At 38.6% G+C, this 23146-nt stretch overlaps 2 protein-coding genes across 6 annotated transcripts in view; both read right to left on the minus strand.

Moving 5' to 3' along the window:
* Positions 1-23146, minus strand: part of LOC144651210 (uncharacterized) — a 40565-nt gene that overhangs the window by 9687 nt on the left and 7732 nt on the right. For 2 of the 5 annotated variants that reach the window (XM_078511123.1, XM_078511119.1), the window contains exons 2-5: positions 16563-16672; positions 5429-5668; positions 5283-5344; positions 5094-5167 (exon numbers count right to left, since the gene is read on the minus strand). In XM_078511123.1, coding sequence (XP_078367249.1) covers positions 5094-5167; positions 5283-5344; positions 5429-5488 — 196 coding nt within the window. In that variant the 5' untranslated portion in view covers positions 5489-5668; positions 16563-16672. Of the gene's footprint in view, positions 1-5093; positions 5168-5282; positions 5345-5428; positions 5669-5866; positions 6167-10176; positions 10196-16562; positions 16673-23146 lie in introns of those variants that run through there. The other 3 variants (XM_078511122.1, XM_078511121.1, XM_078511120.1) reach the window with 3 other exon arrangements.
* Positions 20449-22380, minus strand: LOC144652086 (uncharacterized). Its single transcript, XM_078512120.1, has one exon. The coding sequence runs from the start codon at positions 22300-22302 to the stop codon at positions 20452-20454; it is 1851 nt and encodes a 616-aa protein (XP_078368246.1). The 5' UTR covers positions 22303-22380; the 3' UTR covers positions 20449-20451.

Here is a 23146-nt window from a genome sequence, read left to right on the forward strand (position 1 = left end):
AAGGGTTTTTTTAATGAAATATAAGACTGCCAAGTCTTTGAATTTTACAGATGTTAGAACAGATTTGTGATAGAACAAGTAGTATTTCTGCACAAGACATCTTACATGACAGGCATCAATCAGCTCAACCCATAAACAGTATATCATTATAAACCCTCTTAGCTCAAGTACAAAATCTATTTTTATCCCAAATGGAGCCAAAATACTTTGCTGCTATACTAGAAAGCATGATTGAGCTGTAAGGTGAGATCAAAGGCTCAATGCAGAAATTAATGACAGATAAAATGCAAAAGTTGCAGTTTAATAGAAAATCTAAGGCTCAAAACACTTGAATTTGCCATCTCATTAATGGTTCTTTGCAAAATACTTTATAAGAAGCAAGCAAAATGGAGTTAGTGAGGTGAACATTCTTTTTGACACCCTGAGTCATGCTTGCATCCAACACAATAAAATAATAATGACACTGTAAGATAAAGGTATTATTGGTAATTATCTCCACCCCATTCCTAAGCTTAGTCCACTCAGGCATCACACAAAGTAAACTATTAGCGACTTATAAGACAGTTTCTTAATTGAAACTGACAACAATAACTCATTCATGATAAGGTCATCACTATTTGACCAGAAAGGAATGCACCAAGGTAACTTAAAATACAATTTTGAATCCATTTATAATGGGCAACAGGAACAAAAACATATTTCTACAATGATGTCCTTTGTCTTGAACACAATACAAATGGATGAAATATTATTTCTTTCATGACAATTGAACACCATCCACCCTTCCTTCCTTTCTTCCTGATTACATGTACATGAAAGCAAAATTTCCACAAGACGATGGATAAATTATTTAGATGCAACAAAATCATGGGAACATCGAATGCACATTAGTCACCTCTTAGAAAGTTTTGCAATTAGATTACGTCAATACCATCCCCATGTGGGTAATTAGCGAGATGGAATGAAAATCAAAGTTCTTTTCATAGAAAGTCATTCACTCAGGAATGCCTCCTCATTTATTGCTCTGTGTTAATATTAACAATCAAAGACTAATCAAAGACTGAAGTTCATCACAGTACAAATCACAATGATTTTTTCTTGAGACATGAGCAAAATCCAGCGGTAATAAATTTTGTCAACAATACTTTCCCACACCTTTTTTTGTGTTTACAATTCACATTAATAAAATTAAAAACACTCCTGGATGAAAGGTGGTAAACTTAATTGATGACTCTATAAACTTGGGATTTATCTAAAGGAAGTTGAGGAATTTAATTTAGCATTCTAACAACCCCACACATAGACAAGATAACAAACATCAGGGTCAATTTAAATTTGGACAAGCATTTTGATTCAATTATGTATTTCCTTGAAAAGACACCAATTGATCAATTAAGGTACAAATATGATGGCTACTGGGTAATTAAATACAAGTTCATCAAGTACTCGCCAGGCAAAAGAAAATAATTTGGAAGTCTGCTTTCCGTGCTGTTTAGAAATGACTTAACACATTGTTTTTATATTTTAAGACAAAACTGGCAAGGTGACTGCTATTGTTAAAAATTCCAAAAAGAAAATAAAAGATTATAAATGTTATCTTGATGTTATTTTCTCTACTGAGATGATGTTGCAGAAATTCTTATTATAAGACAGAATAAAAAGGATTACACTGTATATGAAACTGCTTTACAAAGTTAATCTAAAAAACAATTAATGTTGGCACAACAAGGTAGTAACTTATAGCGGTACCTACCACTGCCACCAAATTGGAACTGAACGTGCTACATCACCTTTCACTGGCAAAATTTGGTGTGTTTTCTTTGAAAACAAATTTATTGTAGCATTGTTTAACTGTAAAACATTCTGCTACATGTAGTTTTCAGAATTCAGGTTCAAAAATACTTAGAGATAGAATTGTACACTCAGTTTCCAACTCAACTGAACACCACTGTTTCATAACCAGTACTACAGTAGCTGTAATTCCCCTTTTAGGAAAAAGTAATGAATATGCTCAACAACTGTTGTGCCAGCTACTGAATGTAGCAAAAGGAGGACATTGGGGAATGCCGAACATGGCAAAAAAAATTCTGCAAGTATCGCAATATAAAAATTGGAAAATATAATGTCATAGTTAGCCTGAATAACTAGCAGTTTTGTTCGCAGGGGAAAAAAGTTACACAAAAACGAGTGTCAGGAACATGAAAACAATGACACGACTGTGAACTTGTTATTAAATCAATGACATTGTCGATTAACTAGAACCATTAGATTTACTATTGTCAACATTAACTCAGGTGACAGCATAAGACTGTTTAGCTTGTTCCTGAAAAGACCAGAAAACCGAAAATGGTTGGAAAAAAGTGGAGCATTTAAGTTGTTACACTGACTATCATTGACTAAAAATTATGCTAAGAAAACGCATCCCACAGGTTTGGAGAATACCGCAGTTCAAGCAAAAATTACTGAAATACCACACTTAAAAATTGGCCAATACCGCAAACCCCAATGTTCCCCTCTAGCAGGTGTAGAAAGAAAAGTGCAAGCGCATGGGCAGAGAAAATGCTGGCATAACCTTGCTCCTTCAAAACATTAGTGGCGATGTTGAATTAAAGATGCCTTGAAAAAGAACCAACCTTTTACAAGAAGACATTTAATTTAAGCATAGAAACTGACTTGAAGTAACATTTATATCACAATTGTTTTGTTCCTCATTTTCCAGTGATGTATGGGTTCCTTAAATCTTGCAAAACCAGTTTTACTTTATATAGGTATCTACAGTACCTACAACTAAACTGTTATTTAAAGGAGGTAGTCACAGACAACGCATCTTGAAAAAATTGGCAAGGTTTTTCAAGTTTGCCATTCGCAATCTGCTTTCATTTCATCGATCAGTCAAAACCATCCTTGTTTATTTTTGCGTTTTTATTACTCAGTTGTTGTTTTCCTACATTAGAAAACTATTATTATGAGGTTTCCTTTAATTTCAAAGTTATCAGAAAAATGACTTAAAATATCATGACAATGCTCCTTTAAATTCCCTTTTTTCTTCTTTTTATGTATATAAAATACTTTTCATCACATCTTTTACACTAACATAATAAAATGAAAAATTACCCTGTGGGATACACGCGTACGGCTGAATTAATTTTCACAAAGTACAACATAAGGCACCCTGTGGATGTCTAATGTTGGGCAAATATCCAGCTCAATAAAACTGCCACAAAAAGTCAGGATAGTGAAAGATTTTCAATCCTGACAGTCATGTTGGCAACTGACTGGTATTGACGCACATCAGTAAAATTCTACGGCAACCAAAATCACATCAACAGTTTGTTACCAAATGTTACATTTTAGCTATAGTAACGCATATAACCTGACACATGGTGGTGTGATGCTGTGTAAGTACATGTGTCGCTGATAAACAACATTTTAATATTTACAAGAAAAACTTGGCAGCGAGCATAGGACTACATGTACAACAAATTTCACTTTTTCTATGAAACATCAAAACAAAAATTTAATACTTTCAAAAATTTATAAGGCCAATGAAAAATCCATGACAAATTGACTGTTTCTGTAACTAGAAGAGATTGGTGATTTGCTTCAATGGTGAACAAATTTAATTTACAAGTAAAAATTTGTATCAATGTAAAAATATTATACAATTCTGGAAATTTACATGTTATTTTTGCATAGAACGAACAGAACATTAAGAAAACTGACACAATACAATGGTCCTTTAAAAATAAGGAAGTCATGTCAAATTACAAGGCAAGATCTAGTAATCTGACAGTAAACACTTCCCTCTGTCGAGTTTTCTTGTTACATAGCGGTCAACACTCTGTGTCTTGTTGAAGTGATGCTAATCATTTCAAGATTTCTAGCGTTATCTTTGCTCATTTAACTGTAGTGAAATACTGAAATCTGACCTTCATTAAACGCTGCTAAGGATTTCCATCACATGGGGATTTCCGCGACTCTATGTACTCAATTATCACCCAGAAATTCGAGTTTTGTACGAAACAGGTGGCGCAAAAACATAAATAATGTTGGAAATAATGCAACGAAACCAAACCGCAAATTTAATGGAAACAGATGAGAAGGCAAAAAAATATCAAGATTGCTTATAAAGGCATGGTAAAGCTACAAATGTTCTGAGAACACAGAATAACCCAAGCATAGCAACAGTTTGCACGGACGAATATCTTACTGATTTGAATTCATCTTAATAGACGCGGTAAAATACAATTTATTTAGCGCCAAAATTTTTAACGGACAGTGAACAGTGCAAAGACCTGCCAAACCAAGTACATGAGCAAATGGCGCGAAGAAAAGTTTTGGGACAATAAAATGACACTTCCTAAAGTTTATTTTTACCTAAATTTACTGGTTTGTGTCAAGATGGGCTTGAAAGGTCGCAGAAGAAGTTTCGAATTACAACAAAGACCGCGTTGTGCGCGGAAACTGTCGAAGCGAATTTTCACATTCGAGAACAAATTGGCTTCGATCAAGAGTTCTGCCCTTCCAAACAACCAACGGTTCTGTTGCGTGCAAATTAAACAAATAACCTCCATAGAGCCCAGCTATTTTATTAAATCTACAAGTGAAATTTTACTAAATACCGTCGCTTTGGTTTGATTTTAACAACGATATTATATAAAACTGCTTTGTAAATTCCCGTATCGACATCACATTTTCGTGTATTGCAGAGTCAAGGGAAAACTCGTAAAATGGCTTAGTATTAGCGCGCCTAAACTCTGTTTGCTCTTTCGTGAAAGAAAAACATTCACTTGCAAAAGCGCGTCTCAAAATTCTTCCACAAAAAAGTAAACCTAAATAAACAACAACTAAAAATACACCAAGCTGGACTCCTGACCCGCTGAAATTAAAACCGTAGAGTGACACGGCCAAGCAAAACATGTGCTTTTGGTTCCTTCAGTTTTTATCTTTGAAAAAATCGAGTTAGTCTGGCTTGGGATATATTGGCACAGCTCTGTGTTTTCCCAAACAACTAAGGCACCAGAACAAATAAAAGAAGAGCGAGGCTGACGCGGCAAAATGAAAAGTACCGTGAAATACGGTAGTAAACTTACCTCGTGACGAATTCGCCACATCGGCAACTCGCTGAAAAGCGTCCAAAAAAGCATCCGCCGCAAATACTGTTGCCCTGAACAAGTAAAATTTAAAATAAATTAGCCTTTCTGTCTTCTTATCTTCAGAGAAAAACTAAATTATCAACGCGTAAATTATAAAAAATCAGAAGTAAATTATACACGACGTACTTTAGCGCCGAATGTAGTTTACTCGCTTTGCCCACGAAATCTTCCCAAACCGGCGCGCTCGCCTGAAAGAAAGAGAAAATTAGCACTGAAACTAGCTACAAAAATTTGAAACTAAAACGTTTTTAAGAATCAGTCAGAATTCCCACCTTTATGTCGTTCAATATCAAATGAATTAAGTTGCCTTCACTGTCGGCGTTGTCGCCCATTATGGCGGTTGTTCAGAGACGCTCGCTTGTATTTCAGTTTCACGTTATCAACATGAGCTCACTGAAGTCCCGTAGTTCTACTAAGGAATTTAGGGATGACTTTCGTCGCGTGGATGAGGAGTGTCGGTTTTCACGTTGTGTTCAAGGATATCCTTGGTACGGAAGCACAAGTATTTCTTTCTACAAAGGGAAAATACAATCTTGCGATTAGTACACATATCATGGTCCCAATCAAGTCACGTGACAAGTTATCAATGACTTCATTTGCATGCAGCGAAAGGACGCGGCCGATTGAAAATTACATGTAAAACAAATGTAGTATCATCAACTAGGGAATTTACGCACAGAAAAAGTGATGAATATTCATAGCAAACGTACATAAATCGCTGTGCGTCGGGCAGATATGCGGTTTGGAAAAACAGAAAGAGACAGCGAACCACTCGATCAGCGATTTAATGATCTTGGAATGATGTTTTCGAATTTCTGCGCAAAAATGGGCTTGGCACCAAATTTTATATTGTCAAAATTCAGCCAAGACTTTAACATGACGAGATTAAAGAAACAAACAACAGTTCTAGACTGTCTAGATTGTGTATAATATGACGAGAAAACTACACGTCTACAGGATTTAAACCACAAATTCAAAACATTTGTTTTGAAATCCATGACTACAGGACTACAGGGCTTCATAGACTTTAGGGCGAACATTCTTTTGCTTTAAAAATAATAGCGCGAACGTGGAAAACTTCACAATCTCAGTTTCGTATGGAATCTTTATTTCTACTGAATGCAAAGGAAATTTTTGCAGTGTTTATATTTACGATGATAAAAGAATTTTCCGAGGCATTTCCCAAGTCGAGGTAGATTTTCTGGGCTGTTATCAAAGGCGCGCATCTTTAAAGAGCACTGCACCTTTAAAAAGCACCGTGGTTTATCGAGAATTATCTACTGTTGTTTACTGGCCTGTTGCCCCGCGTATCAACAAGAACAACTTGGAAATCTTGACTTGAAGAGTGTCTGCAAGATGAGTACAAACAGATGAAAGCAAAATCGTCCAGAGATAGGTCACCGGGTCACCATAAACTTCGCTCAAACCGACATCAGTAAATCATGATCGATAACAGACCTAGGGACGAAAATAAAATGGCGGGTAATTTGCCATTAACTTTAGCGCCTTCTTTTTTGCGGTATTTTTAGCATCATTGGCTAAAACGAAGATTATCGCTTCAATGCTTTGTTCTAAAAGAAAATTAAGCAGCTTTTCATCGAGATAATCAGGTTCAGCTGAGAATTCACAAGTGAAATGAGTCTTTAGTGAAACCTTCCCCGAAAAATAAGTTGTTCCCGGCATTTTGCTTCGTTTTAAGACCTTTTAAACCGGGATAAGATACTTCAAGCAGGTTTTTCTAGAACAAGCCTATCTCTTAAACTCCACACGTACTTTACAAATAAATGCGGTAAACCCGAATCTTTGCATTGTGGTTTGAAACAAGATTAACAATATATAAGGCAAATCCGGAGTAAATCACTATGTCAGGATAAGCTAAATTAAAAGGTCATTTACTGAAATCCTTAATAACGAGGTAAAACAACTCGGCTGCATTAGTAATTTGTCATTAGCAGAAACCTTTTAAAAACCGCAGAATATACTGATACTTGGACCAATATCACAGTTTATATCGCCAGTGCAGTGGAAAAAGACGCGGAAATGAGTCCTCAAGACAAGCACAAGTGAGATGACTTGACCGTGATAAAACGCACATCTATATCAAAGGATGTGGACCAGATAATTTATATACCATTTATAACTTGACGAGAAACGAAACGAAGTCAGAAATTCATGGAACGCTGATGGAGAAAGAAGATTCTTACCCGAGCAATACGAATACTTTAGTTGACATTATAAAACGGCGGAGAATTCATAACGTGATGTTGATCAACAGTGGTCATTACACGTGTACATGTAGCTAGCCATTCGACGCTCAACTAGACATGCGCCCATATACAAAATTGTAACTCTTCTCCAACGATGTTTAGTTGAATCTATCAAAACATTACAGAAGAAATCTTTTAAGAAATTATAATATACTCTCAGCTAGAATTTAAGGCTAACAAAGTCAACTAATTTTACGTGATTTCAGAACCACTCGCCAGTACTTGAAGCCACTGGCCCTTGAGGAAGCTAGCCACCTTCATCTTTCGACATTAAACTAGTGTTAGTTATGTTAAATCTTTTCACGCTCTAAATATCTTTATCTGGGCATAAGAATCTTAAAGTCGAAGCACTATCAAGGTAGCGTACGTGTACGAGGCACTGATCTTAAATCCGACTTGAAGAACCGGTACTTACTTAGCTTGACAACGATAAAACAACTTAGAAACTTTAAGCAACTTATGGAAACTTTATACTCCACCTCTGAACTGCTTAGCTCACGATTTACCTGGTTGACAATTTCGATATCCTCTTGAACATGTATCCTCGGAATTAGTAAGAATTAAAACAAGGATAACACTATTACAGCAGTAGAAGCGAACAGCTTTGCTAAGAATAGCCAGGCTCGGCATTCCATTTAAGGCACATGACAACGCGGTGAGCCCCAGGAATAACAAAAATCCATTTCACATGTACATAAAACTTTGTTTTGTGGGAAAACGAATAAAATTAAAACTAAAGTGAGTTACAACTCAATTGAAAGACCAAAGTTTAACAATTGGCCTTTTCAAAACATGTATCAATTTTTCGTTCTGAAACCTTTGACACTGCAGCGGTTGGTACACAAATTTAGTCGTAATTTCGGAAATGGTCGGGAATTAGATTTCCGGCGTTTCTGCTACGGAGCCACTGCACCGCCAAGATCGGCAGCTTGCTTGACGCGAGGAGAAGTTAAACCTGAATTACTTGAATGGAAAGACTAGCCCCAAATTGGAAACACTGTCCTCCCAAATAACTGCAACACATTGCTTTAATTCTAGTGCCGGGAATTTAATTTTCACATTTCGCGCGCGGTTTGGTTTTTCTCATTTTCAGCGCTCAGTTATATCCATATAATGTTTTTCACTTGTTTTCTCTTGCTTTCGTTGATGCAAATCCAAAAATAACTTGAGTCATTACTTTCAGTCACGTCTTTCCCACAACGCATAACTTGAAGTTTTCTTTATTACCAATTTGTAGAAGAGTAAAAAACAAAACGACTTGAGTTATTCGCTTTCGACGTCGGAATACCAAAATAGTCTAAAGCCAATATTATTTTTCCTTTGCGGTAGAAAGCCTTCAGGGTGTTACGCTCTTGCTGTTTTTCTTGCTGGGAATACACAATCCACGTCCAAAAATGTGCAAAAACTTTTGTCATGTTATAAAGTGGGAGTGATCCTAACTATTTCCGACTCTTTTGTTCCCCTAGTAACGGTTTTGCTTTAAAGAAACCGCAATATTTTGCCGCGGGGGGAAATTGGTAATGTCTGACACACCCGTAATGATTTGTAATGGGTTTGGACAACATCTCACTTAAAATGTCGGCCGTCTTGTCTGGGAATGTTGTATTTTACGAGAGAGCCGTGCCAATTTGCACAGATCTACGTGAGTTCGTCAAGCTAGTGTGCTCAACATTGCATAACAAGCAGTGGATCTTACTATCAGGACTGAAAATCTTGGGACAAACAAACAACTACTAACCTAACTTTATAAAGCTAAGCGAGTGTACCAAAAAGATATTGAAAGAAATGACAAATTTCTGCAGAAAAAAATTGAATGCTGAGCGAATCGCAAAAATGTATATAAAACTTCAAAACGAATGGTCTCATCTCTAATAAGCCTAAGCGATTTCAAATAAAATGTAGTTTAGTTTCATGATATTCAAGTTTCTTTGGTGCTAGAGCATCGGAACACATGTAGTGAAAAATTTGTTCAGGAATTCTGCCGGGACACAGTTTATGACTACTAACCATAAGCCCAGGATATACGGCCGGCGAGCCTCCCTCGTGTCGCAGTCAACGGAATTCGAAATTTGTTTTTGTTTCGAGTGCGTTGGTCATTTTGGGCGTGACAAGGCTGGGCGGACTTAGCCTACACCACCTACGACATATTCAAATTGTTATCATGATTTCGAAGTCACGAAACGAGTGTCACGTTACGGCGGAAGTAGCATCACGTTACACGACGGTGACAATAACAGTCTCACGTTACACGAGGTCACGGCATGAGAAAACTTGTCATGGCGACACTAACAGAGCTCGAAACGGATAACAAAACACAAATTACACGCTAATAATAATGTTTTCTGAAGATCTGACAAATGCATGTGCTGACAAAACTATGACGAATTCGTCAATTAATGATTACAACTGCCGGAACTATGAGAGGAAGCAAGGAGGTCATTTTAAAAAGAATGAAGCAAGCAAAGCTATTGAATTCTATGGCACAGAGAGTATTCATACCGATAAAACTAGGCCAATTTTCTTTATTGATAAATCGATTCGGCGGTGTTTACAAACCTTAACTCGGTGAATTACAAAAGCAGAAATTAAAAAGCTTCTACGTAGCTTTTATCGCGTAGAGTAATCGCCGAAAGCGGGGTGTATCAAAAATACCTGAATGGCACCGGAAACAGCGCATTAAAATAGCCGGATGTTAACGGAAGGATGCGCAATCAATAAACAATTTCAAAATGAGAAAAACAAAATACGCTTACCTCAAGGAAATCTCAGGACTTTCTGAACAGAAAACTAAGTTTACGCAGGTATATACGCATTAATGTTTTCAATTTGTAAAAAGCACTTCACAAGTTTGGACTAGCAACACGCTTGACAAAACAAATCATTCAGCGGCAACTGGCTCGAACTTATTTTGACCCCCGCATAAAACATGTATAGAAATTACGAACTGAACACGGTAACAAAAATCTGTCGTTTAACGAGAAACGAGAAACTTACACATAATAACTAAAAATCTTCTAACTGATCTTCGGAAAGAATTACAATCTTAAGAAGCCTTCGCGTCTTAAAATTTTTAAAACCCCTTGTCTTGAAACTTGAACGTCGCACTTTCCTTTACGTGGGTAACTGTTCGGAACGAGCTGCTTCCCACTTAAATTGCCCAGCTAAGCTCCCACGAGTTTTGACACTTATCTAAGTACGCGGATCTTAAAAAAGTTCTAGCAACGCAAACATGCAGCCATGTATGCATGCATGAGTAAGGGAAATGGCATTTTCCGAGCCGCGCGCAAACAACTTGTATCAGGAGGGAATCTTGCTTTTATGTATTGGTTTTCACGCCTTTTTACGGAAACGCAAGTACTTGATTTTGACTAAAAATCGGAAATAGCCTCTCTGCCTCTTATCCTGATAATAACAAGAAAAAAGTACTCATCTTACAATCTTTTGGCTATAACATGTTAGCGAGCCACCAAATGTTCTGTTTTCTGCAAACCTTAGACAAGACCGTAAAGTACTTGACTAGTCTGAGCTAGTAAAACACGGCATAACAAAACAATAAAATTCTTATCTTAATCTTTACATAAGCAGATTTTAAACTGGAATCGGTGTTAGCATGCAGAGCTTTTGGACAAAGGCCAATTACGTTTGCAACCGACTATCTAGCACATTCGTCAGTGTACTTTTTAAGCCACAAAAGCCGATTTCTTGTGAAAAATTTCCCTTTCTTACTGGCAATCGGACGCCTTTTGAATTTGATTGAATTTTATGTTTTTCGACTGCTCCGCTTCTGTAGATTTTACGCAGCTAAAAGTTCGAAATCCACAACCGTGCATGATTGTTTCAAAACAAAAGCCTGGAGCACTAGTATTCAGAAATCTTGGAAGTTAAACATTGCACAAATTGAAGCAATCTACAGTGCCTTGTTAGGGTTGGGGGGGGTACACCAAAAGTCCCTAAAAAGTCCTAAGGCCTATGAGGAAACTTTTCGAGAGAACGTGTTAATCCGCCGGCCCATAAACAGTGACATCACGATTACCAGAAACCGAAAGAGTACTGAATGTTGACATTAGCAAGGTGAAAGCTAAAAAACCAACGAATATTGACCGAGCTTTCTAAAACGCATAAAATAAGAGATTCGACCAGAAAAATTCCACACTGATGGCGTAGATCTAAAGAGATCCTTGCACTGTCTCTGATTGGTTCTTACTCGGTTTTTTGAATTTTCGCGCGCAAGTAACAGCCAATCATAGATTTTACTCAGATTTCTGTAGTTACGTCATCAGTATGGAATTTTTTAGGTCGAATATCAGACGTCTACGCAGACGAAGTGGCCGACTCCGGATCGAGCGGTCCGAGTAAGTTATTAATGCTGGGGGGGGGGGGGGGGGGTGCCCCGCGATGGACTAGCATCCCATATATACAGCGGAGAGCAGAAATGCTCATAGTTGCTTCATGCTACAGATAAGCTCAGGGCTAATGCCGGGGCCACTAAGCTCGAACGGTGAAAGAAGTGAGCGCCGGAAAAGATGTTTCTTTATTTTCCTGTGAGTTTACTAAGATTAGGAGTGCGCGATGCAGCAATATTAATAACGTGAACACTCTCTTTTAAGTCATTTTAGGAAACTTTTCTTCAGGGCTTGCTTCTGAATGCTGACATACTCTTTCGGTTTCTTGTAACCCAGATTTTTGGTGGCGCAATTAAGTCTGATTGGCAAACTTTGTCACGTTACTATAAATCGCAGCCACACTGAGGTTTTGGGCGGGGTCCCTATTGTGGACTATAGTACTTATTTGAGACGAAAAGAGTCAAATATCTAAACCATCAGCTTAAACGTAAGGAAATATTTCTACAGATTTCTTGAACGTAATATACAGTTTTACAGTCCTATTACGTAGCCCCTGTCGTCGAGGTCATCACGCAACGATCGATCTGCTCATCAGCGAAGCATAGATTTATAAAATAGTCTTTGCTCATTTACGTTTTGCACAGTTTTATTGGCAGATGTAAAAAGATTTGAAAGTCGTTTAAATGATAATAAATAAACTATAAAAAAATTAACGCAGTCGTCAAACCTTGTCAAAATTATCTTTGTTCGAAAGAAACCTCGAAATAAAATTTTTATGATGCTGAAAAACACCATAGAAATGATAATGAGACCAAAAACGAACAAGGATGGATAAAATTGGCGCAAACCGAGACTGGCAACGATAAGAAAAACTCAGTGAAAATTTCGCAGTTTTCCAATAAGCACCACTCAAAATGTAGATCCTTTTAAAACGTCAAGCTACTGACAAACAAGAAAAAAAGATTGTAAACTTAATGAAGATGAGTTGTCTTTGCTAATATATATAATTAACTTTTTAAGTGTTCCCGCAGCAAAGATAATAATAATATTAATTAAACATTAGATGTTTAACACAGTTACTGATTGTTTCAGAATAAGCTGTAGTTTTATTTTGAGGTACAATAGCCTTAAAAATATGTACAGTGCATATGGAGTCGACAATCTGACTGATTCGCTCAAGTTTGCGGTGGCCCGCAATGCGAACATTATCTGGACTTGTCTTGTCGCGCGTCTGTTTCTGAGGCTCTATAACTATCTCCTTAAATATGAAGCTGGTACAAAAGCTACATCGGAAACACAAAAAGTATAAAATATGTAGGGGAAAAGAAAAGTGAACAAAAAAAAGTCTTGTGAAGAAAAATGTGACACATTATCTAAAGGTATAAATGAGCAGAAACTCGTTTCGAGGAGAGAAGCACATTGATTTGCCACAAGTGAGATAAGCGTTTATTGAATAGTTTGGTTAAAACCGTAAAAGCCCTGAAAGCCATATCCAAAAACTTCCATTTGCTGTTAAGAAAACTTGATATAGTGACCGATAGTGGAATTTCCTTATGCATACAGTGTTGCGATAACACTTTATCGCAAACAGCAAATGTCATGAACTATCACCTGTTTTGTCCGAAGCAGGTCTTTGCTATATAATTTTTTTTTATTATTTCTTTATTTTTCGATTATTTAATTTTTTGTTTATTTCAATATTATTTAATGATGAGAAATGTTGTTGTATGAGATTGTTATAATATAAGATTATAAGATTATTATAATCTTATAATCTGAAATAGACACGAACAGTGCCACATCAAAGTACTGCTCAGTAGCTTTCATTTCAATGGTCACACTAGTTTTTCATCCACAGACTTAAAAGTTAGAACGACCTTGTACAGCATAATTATAATAGACAGTACCACATGAAAGTCCTGTCTAATAGCACGTGAAAGTAAACGACATGACCAAACGACATGCAAGTTTACTCACAAGTGAACCATTTCAATTAAACAATAAGATTTGCTTTGGCTTACAAAGTGTGTCGCTGGAGACTAGCGCACAGATTGTACCTCGAAGAAAACAGTGATTGCAAGTCATCGCAAGTCAACGCAAGTGCGCGCAAGTCCAAGCCAAACAAAGTTGCCGGCTGACACATGTTGGAAACTTGCATCTTCTTCCGACTCCGTTTGTCAGAATTCTAGATTATCTCAGTACCCTAAAAAAAAAACATTTCTATATACGCTAAATCAACATCTCATCTTCTCCTTAACAAAATAAATCATGGGAAAGCATCGCTTTAGCCTGTAAAGAGAAAGTAAAATGAGAGGCCGGTACGGATGTTTGTGCATCGCTAGCTTTGGTCGGAGATTGTCTTGATGAAATAACAAATTCTCAAAACTGACAGCAACACGGTAAGGAGATTTGCAAGTTTGATTCAGCGTGCGCAATCATTTAACCGATTATAATTCAGGAGGTCTATATCTCAGTAATTGCACTAGAGAGGGCGAAAATAAATACAGTACACATAAAGGCCCCAGAGGCCGTTAAAATATTGACAAAAAGACATGCACACCCGGAGAGGTACCAGATTTAAATTAAAAAATTTATATATATAAAACGACTTCTTAAGCTTGTCCATTCTAATTAATCGGCATTTATTTTACGAGGGTTTCAAGTGTCGAAGGCTCCAAACAGACAAGAAAAAGCTAACCTATAACTTCTCTCCACTTACTCATTACTCACTTTTCGTTTTTGAAAGGGGGAGGGGCAGTCAAAGATTCCTAGCCGCTATTTTGTTTCCCCCTGGCTTCGCTCAAGGGCTACCTCTGGGTGTAAAAATGCTGGAAATGATGGAAAGGCCCGAATTCAATTATGGCCAACCTGCTAGAGTTGTCTTCAATCTCTTCCCGCGTCCAATCTAACATGCAAGCGAACGTCTGATTTTCTGATTTTCGAAAGTATATCGCCTCAAATTCCAAAATCATTTCTTATAAAATTAAACATATCAAAAATACAAAACTTCTTCTTTTTCTGCATAAAATAATTTTGATATTTATGCACGACGCAAATTGATATTTGAGTGCCAAACGATAGTAAAAAACTACTCTTCAATACATAAACGCCGCGATAAATGGTTGCCTGGGGCAACACGTGCGTTTGGAAGAACTCCGCTTTGATATCAATCTAGTTATAGTATTGCGCCAATTTTTACCTGTACACGTGAAAATTGAAAACGCATCTAGTTGTTTGCGTTTTCAACTGGCTGGCTATCTTGTTTTGAATTGGATTTTCTTTTTAATGATCGAGTGCGGTTTCTTCAGAAGTAATATTTTCGGTATAGTCTTAGAAATTTCCTATTTATTCCGTCAGTCCGTGACGAAGCCGCCCACAACACACAGCTGCAGTCGCAAACTCCTTCTCATTAATGTCAACAGAATCGCCTACACGCTACCCCACAAAACACTCGCTGAATAATTCGCACGCTGTGTGTGGCTTTTGAAATAAAACTGAAAATTGCTTAAACAAGAGGCTACCTTGAATCGGTAAAAAATAAGATTGAAATAATTTTTGCCAAAGTTTTAATATAACCTAGGATATATTGAAAAAAAATTGAGTGTTTGATGATGTCGTCAGTTGATAAATGAAGGCAATTTGTTCAAGGACAGGTTTTTTGCATTTTCAAAGCGTAAATTCATTAAGGCAATTTTTTCGGGGAATTTAGTCTACTTTGTCGACGGAAGTAAAATTAATTAAAGAGCGTCTCTCTTTTCAAAACAAGTGTAAACGGCTTTTAAATACAACAGAGAAATCAACAATCTTGAACAGGATTTTTCTATAATTCTTCTGTCAAATATCGTATAAAGCGATGTAAAAAAATGAAAGGGAACAAGCTTATGCGGAAAAAACAAACTCAGTAATTTCAGATTTAAGTCTTTGCGTGTGCCGCAGTTTTGAAAGTTTCTTCGTTATTATTGTTGTCGGAATCGGTGCTCGGGAGGCAAGAAAAACAATGCCTTGAGCTCCATTGATTGGATCAATTCATTGCGAAGTACGCTCTGACTTTATGAAGCAATAAATTCGTTTTTCAGGCCGATCGAATCATTATGCTTTGATGCGCAATTTTAACCGGCAATAACCATTTGCTTCGAGAATAAAGTGCATGCGAAAAACTCATTGAAAACGACAGACAAAATTTGAAATAGCAATACACGATGTAAAATCCATTTAAGAGTTGTATAGCAAAGGAAAAACCCATGCTGAGATCCCAAGTATACAACGCTACGAGCCAATGGTAATTAGAACACGCATTGATCGAAAACAAAGCTTCTCTCATAGCGCGAGGGTCCCGCTTAGGTCTTTTGAAGAGCGCTTCAATCGTTAGGGAGTCCGTTTTCAGTTTTGTTCACGTTTTAATTCGTGATTCACATCACGATCACCAGGTGATTTTCTCTCAAACATTCTATTAATTCAAAAGCAGACGCAAATTCGCTTCGCCAAGCCATTTAGTTTAGCGTCTCTGCCGCCTGATGTGAGCGAGTCGAACTTGTTTTTCGCTTTTTATTTTAAGTTTATTTATCTCACCAAAGTCCGCAAAAAGCGCACAAAAATGAGAACTTTCTTAGCGTTTTTACTAAAAGGCAATGAAACGCGTGTCTCGCGGCAAAAGAAAAATTGTAATCGAAAATCCCGCTTTAAATAGTAAACAATGTTACTTTACAAAATACTGAAACATTTTGTAATAAAGCAACTGGAGAAGGTTTGGACGGTAGATTTTTAATTATTGTTATGACTAAAGTCGTTGACCGTACCTTCAAATCGACGCCTTGCGCGTTATCCTCGAGTTGGCGATGAAAAGAAGTTCCTGGAAGCGGTCCACGCTGAATTTACGCAAGTTTGTTTTGATGCGCGGGTTGGTGACCTGTGAATGAGTGAACCGGTATCAAATACTGTTACCATCAAGTCATACACGCAACCTCGTTTTCACGCTAAGTGGAATGCAAACGAGGCCGGCGCGCGTGCAGACAACAAAGCCCACAAGCTTGTGGGCAGGAAAATAAAGATTTTTGTACGACCTTAAATATTGCCATGGATGTCGTGTTTCTTGTCTTTACTTTATTAGGTTTTTATGGCTAGAAATTGATTCAGAGAAGATGAAGGCTGAAGCTTCTGACTAAATTGAACGATAATTTAAATCGTTCGAATCCTTTATTCTGCGACACAGCTGCCTTAAATCTCCTGGTCTCTATTCATTTCGTACATTGCTAATTGGAAGAATTTGACTTTTCAAAAAGACAATTTTGTAATTTCATATGGCAATTCGTTACTAAATTCGTAGAACCTGTGGCATCTTATCCAGTCCCGGTTATAGAGATCGTGCCAACAGCTGTACATGTAGTCATATCATAAAAATCATAAAAGAGCAAATTAAATGCCATATATAGACAAGTCAGAAAAATGCACAAAAATAATCCTGACAGTAAGGGTTTCAACATCCTTACATTTCTTATCACGATCTATATTCACTGATTTCCGTTTTGAATAATATCAGTTTTATTTCAAATGGATATTTTAATTATAACGTGGTCTGAAAAGTTTTAAGATCTTGCGTTTGATATTAAAAGTCTAAAAGACTGAGAAGCCAAAATTTTCATTACATGCAGACGGTCTTTTAAGTAGAGACAAAACTTCAAAGAACAATATTTCAAATTGTTGTGTAAAACATTGCTAAAAATTCTTCAAAGACGTTTGCTGGTTTGAAGATTCGCTTTGCCTTTACGAAGCAAAGCTAAACACATTTTTCTGTTTGCCTTAATTAAGAACAAAGAATAGTTTTTCTAAGTCAGAATCATTAAAATTTCCTCAACAAGTTTAAGAAAAGGAAGCTAATTACACGAAAAAGTAAAATTTATAATGAGCGGAATTAGGATAAAACAGAATGCAAATTCCTGTTGACTCTGTAACCTGTCATCAAAACGTAATTGAAATTTTGGCAGACAGCAATTAGAGAAAATTAAAATGAATATCAGATCATCTTTTTTAATCGCGTTACTTTGAGCACGATTGAGCCGACGAAAAAGGTTCGCAACTAATATAATTTTAAAATAAATAAAATATCACTGCTCGGTTTAAATGACGGAAGGCTAATTAACTACATTTGATTTTTTATGAACAAGATTCGAACAAACGGTCACTTGTACCATTCTGAAATGTAACACAGAATGCGCACATGGCTTTGTTTGTAAAATAAAAATCAAAGCTGAAAATTGAAAAAAAAAGTGTTCTTTGAGAATAAAAGGGAGAGCTTTTAAACAAAAGACTCAAAACTGAATATTCGCCTCCATGTATAAATAAATTTTTAGCTGCTGAATAAATTCAAAATAATTAAGCAAAAGCATAACTGTAACGTATAGCACGAATAGTAAAGCATTTAGAATTCTGCTTGGTAAAATGATCACATCCATAGTAGAAATGTTTATTACTATAATTATGTTTCTGTTGCTACTATAACCGCGCTACAAAACAAAGTATACTCCCTTGCTTTGGTTAAGACTAAACAATGCTCGTTTGTCGAATTAGGACTCGGGAGTGTTCGGTTGAACTTGGCAGGCTCGGCAATATTCGGTTTGTTGTCGGTTCATACAATTCCGTGGCAGCATTCGTTCTACTAGATTGCAAGCAAGCTCGACAATATGCGCTTCACTAGTTCTGTCGGCTCAAGACTCGGCAGTAATTGTTTTACTGAGTAACAAGATACTCAATCAAAAGCTACAGAGCTTGGCAACATTCGTTTTATTTTCGGTTTAGGACTTGTTTGACACTAGGTTGAAGACTTCGCGGGCGTTTCGTTTAAAAATTCAAAACTGTGGCCTAATGGACTGGACTCTGGACTGGACTCCGGATCGAGCGGTTCGGGTTCGAGACCTAGCCGGGGTCATTGTGTTGTGTTCTTGGGCAAAGCACTTTACCCTTAAAGTGCCTCTGGGTATGAGTAGTGCCTATGGGGGTAACCCTGCGATGGACTAGCATCCCATCAAGGGTGGAGTTGAAATACTCCTGGCCACTTAATGCTACAGAAACCGGGATAAGCTCCGGCAAGTAAAGGCTTTATCTGTACTTTTAAACTGATTTAAGGCCTTATCTTACACCACTAACGCCACGTGGTTCTTAAGGCCCCCAAAAGAAATCCCTAGAACTGAATCTGTGGAATGAAGAAATTACCGCCACAGTTATGCCCACTAAAAAAAAGATTGAGTATAAAACGATCCTTCTTTTTTTATTTGTCCATTCTTATGTATTACAGTGAGAGAAAAATACCGCAACAAACTTATAGATAGACACATAAAGCCAAGCGAACACCGCTGACTGTTATTCACTGACGACTCGTATGGATAATTGATGGACCTACACGAGCCATCAGTGAATGACAGTCAGCGGAGTTCGCATGACTCATTGTTTAAATTCGCTTAGCTTTGAAGCCTGGAGTCGTTTGGTAAGGCAACAAAGTTATAACCTGGGCGCCAAACCCTTTAAATTGTCTTGCTTTGCGATTATACATGCTTTCAACTTCCCAAGCCTCTCAAACGACCCCAGAAGCGTTTGTGTGATTGATTGTTTCATAGCGGTACTTAGTATTACAGGTCAAGATTGACTTAATTTAGGATCGGTAAAGACTTGAAGAGTATCGTTCCGTTTGATCGTTTCCCGAACGGACCCGATCGTATATGTCTATTTACAAAACATTATGGTTAATTAACTTGGCTCGGAGTCGCCAAACACTAAAATCTATATATACAAGGTTATGAAAAAAATCGTGGTTGGCTCACAATCGCCAAACACTAAAATCTATTTACAAGTAAAAAAAAAATTGTGGTTAACTTGGCTCGGAAGCGCCGAACACTATTTACAAGTAATAAAAATTAACCACGTGATTACGTAAAATCAATAAGTTTGTTTTACTGCCGTTCCCCTCTCGGCATATGTCCGTCTGACTCCTCTGTGAACCTCTGTTCGGGTTGGACACTTGGTAATGGTTGCTTTACTAGAGTATGGAGGTTCGAGGAGCTTATACTCGGTAGAACTTGTTTAACAGTCGGTTGAAGACCTGGAAGCTCCCTGTCCAATGTCGCTCGAAGCTTTGGGTGTGGTCGTTTCACGGCCGGCCGAGCACTCGGCAACCCCTTTTTTGTCATGGATTCTGGCGGATGAGGCTTAAGCATTGCTGTGCCTTCTTGTGTTGGCTGAATTGGGGGTAATGCTGGCTTTACGGTCAACAGGTCACGTGAATGACTTCCTTTCCCCACCGATTGACCATTTTCTCGGTATTGTTTCGCCATGTGTTGAAGACGTTGCAGCGCTTCAAACTCTCGCCTTTTAAGGTTCAGAAATGCATAACTCCCTGGCTTCGGTTGATAGTTCGGCGGAGTTTCTTTTTTACTGGGCGGCAGACTAGGCAACACTTCTGCCTCTGTTGCCGCTGGACTAACCTTAGTTTGGGAGGCATTGGAAAATTGTACTGGAGCTGGAAGCAGTGGAAAATGGTGTCCCAGTGTACGCTGCGGGCTCAACAGCGCTTCAGTCTTCGCCTGCGTTTGCGCTAATGTTCCTTGAACGCCCTCCATTGTTTCTCCTTGTGTTTTTTGAGGGCCACCTTTTGTTCGCCTCACTGGTGGAGGCTTTGGGTGCAGCACGGCTTCACCCTTATGTCTGGGCTTGCCATAATGTCTCTTCAACGCTCTCCAATGTTTTTCCTTGTGTAGTTTGAGGACTAACCTTTGTTCGCCTCGCTGGTGGAGGCATTGGTTGCAACAGCGCCTCTGCCTTCCTCTGGGTTTGCCTGGCTGTTCTTTTCACGCTCTCCAGTGGTTTTACATCTGTTGCTTGAGGACTGAGCTTCATTCGCCTCGCTGCTGGAGGCCGTGGAATGTTGTGTTCCACTGCATGTTTTGGGCTTAACAGCGCGTCTGCTTTCCTCTGGGTTTGCCTCATTTTCCCTTGCACGCTTGCCGCCGGTACTTCTCTGGCTTGAGGACTTGACGTCATTGGCCGCGCTGCTGGAGGCCGTGGAATGTTGTGTTCCACTGCATGTTTTGGGCTTAACAGCGCGTCTGCTTTCCTCTGGGTTTGCCTCATTTTCCCTTGCACGCTTGCCGCCGGTACTTCTCTAGCTTGAGGACTTGACTTCATTGGCCGCGCTGCTGGAGGCCGTGGAACCTTGTGTTCCACTGTATGCTGCGGGCTTAACAACGCTTCACCTGATGTCTGCGTTTGCTGGCTCACTTTTCCTTGCATGCTACTCAGTGGCTTTACTTTTGTAGATTGCAGACTTGACTTCATTCGCCTCGCTCCTCGCTCGTGTTCCAATTTAAGTGGCGGGACCGACAGTGCTTTGGCTTTTGCTATTTGACGAATCGCCCTGGCTGACCTTGTCATTGTATGTCTTGGAAGCGCTTGTTCCAATGGAGGTTGAGGGCTCTGTGGGGCCTTCTTGGCTTGTGGTTTAACGTCAGCCTTTACTGGCGATTTAGGGACTCGTTTTTCCTTCATTTGAACACTCGACAGCGTGTCTTTGTCCCTTGGCTGATTATCGTTAGTTTTTCTCATTGTTGGAGCTCTCGGATAAGGCTCTTCCTCTTCTTTTCCAAGGTTTTCCGGAGGTTTCTTCTTTATTGGTTTAAGACTCGGCATCAATTCGTCCTCTGCCGATTTCAGAATTGTCTGAGTCCCTTTCGACATCTTCTGAGGCCTTTGCGCGGCTGCCTTTTGCTTGGGCTTAGCATCCCCCAGCTTCTCCGTCTGGCTTGGGCGCGCTTCTTTCTCTACTGGTTGAAGGCTTTTTTGTGTTTCTTCCATCCCAGACTGAGAACTGGACAGGACGTCGTTTATTTTCGCCTCGGGATTTTTAGGCGCACCGTTCTCCGCGGAATCAACACTTTCCTCGGTTACGTCCACGTCTGTAGGTTTCGGCGACGTCTGTTCGATAATAGTTGGAAGAATTGGCAGCATTCTTCGCCTCCGCCGCATCGGCACGATGATAATTTTTGGCTGCGCCTTAACTGCAGTCGGTTCAATACTCGGCAGGGTGAGTTCCTCTGTCGGAGGAATGCTCGGCAGGATTCGTCTCGCCGATTTAACAGTCGGTCGCACTTTCGTCTCGGCCGACGGAGCACTTGGTTTAGCCTGCTCTTCAATCGTTGGAAGAATCGGCAGCTTCTGCTTTACTGGAGTAGCAGCATTCGTTTGAATACTGGGCAGATTTAATTCCTCTACGGTTGGAATACTTGGCAATTTTCGCCTCACCCCAGACTTAGGTCTTCGTGGCGCTTTCCTGTCCATTGACTGAATTTTTGGCAGACTTAACTGATCTGTCGGTTGCAGGCTTGGTAGCGCTTGCCGGTCGCTTGGCAGTGCTTGAACCACTGTTGGCTGAATACTCGGCAAGGTGAACTTCTCATCAGGCGAAGACGATTCCATCTTCGATTCCGGATTAATTTTGTCACTTTTCTGCACACGTAAACTGTTTGTACGGAAAGATTCTCCGTTTTCTCGCATTTTTATCGTTTTCTCGACTCTGTTCACTAAAGGAACGCACAATGAACTTCTTCACACGACAACGCAGTGAATAGTCATTGCAAAAAACATCGAACAACTGAAGTTCCTTTGTTACGTAGCATCTGCTAATAGTGACGAATTGCGCGTGCACTAAGCAGAATTCTTTCATTCTAAATCCTAAAATTCATGAGTCTGTAGAAACGTTAGAAGTTAATTAATGACTTTCTCGAGTTCTCGCGAACCGTCAGAAGAGCCGTGGCTTGTCATAGAACAAATTGCCTCGTAATTAGTTCGCGAAGACTAATATTCGCGCGTTCATTTTTTAAAACTTCGTTTTTATACTGACGTGTGCCTCAACCGTATTTTAGTCAATTAAAGCGCACGCGCATATCTTACTTAGGATTTTTCCTTTTTGGGAGACTCAATTTAAGGTCGCGGGGGACACCTTAGGCTCATCATTATGCATTTATTTAAAGCGTATGCACGAAGTACAACGACTTGCATCGACAACTTTACGAGATATTTATGACTGGATAAAAATATGGGCGCGTGCGCGTGATTTGTAAAAAAATCCTGTTTCTTTGATATTTTTACCAATTTAAACAACATTAAGCGATATACGTTCATATAGATTGTTGGAAGTCTTTGAGCTTATTTTCATTTAAATTTGAATTTTTCTGCAACTTAGAGTAATCACAAAAATATTCGGCATAAACAATCGTGTCCTATTTAAAAACGCATTGTTCTCGTCATAAAAGCGTGGAATATAATTACCATAATTACATCTCCCTTGGTAAAATGATCGTATTTAGGTCGGGACACCTTCGGAAATCTCAAAGTGTTG

Source organism: Oculina patagonica, chromosome 4, assembly GCF_052425735.1.
Source record: "Oculina patagonica isolate OP01 chromosome 4, crgOcupat, whole genome shotgun sequence".
Lineage (NCBI taxonomy): Eukaryota > Metazoa > Cnidaria > Anthozoa > Scleractinia > Oculinidae > Oculina > Oculina patagonica.

What these genes read in the sequence shown, in the direction of transcription:
- LOC144652086 (XM_078512120.1), bottom strand. Translation starts at nt 22,302, where the DNA reads ATGCGAGAAAACGGAGAATCTTTCCGTACAAACAGTTTACGTGTGCAG.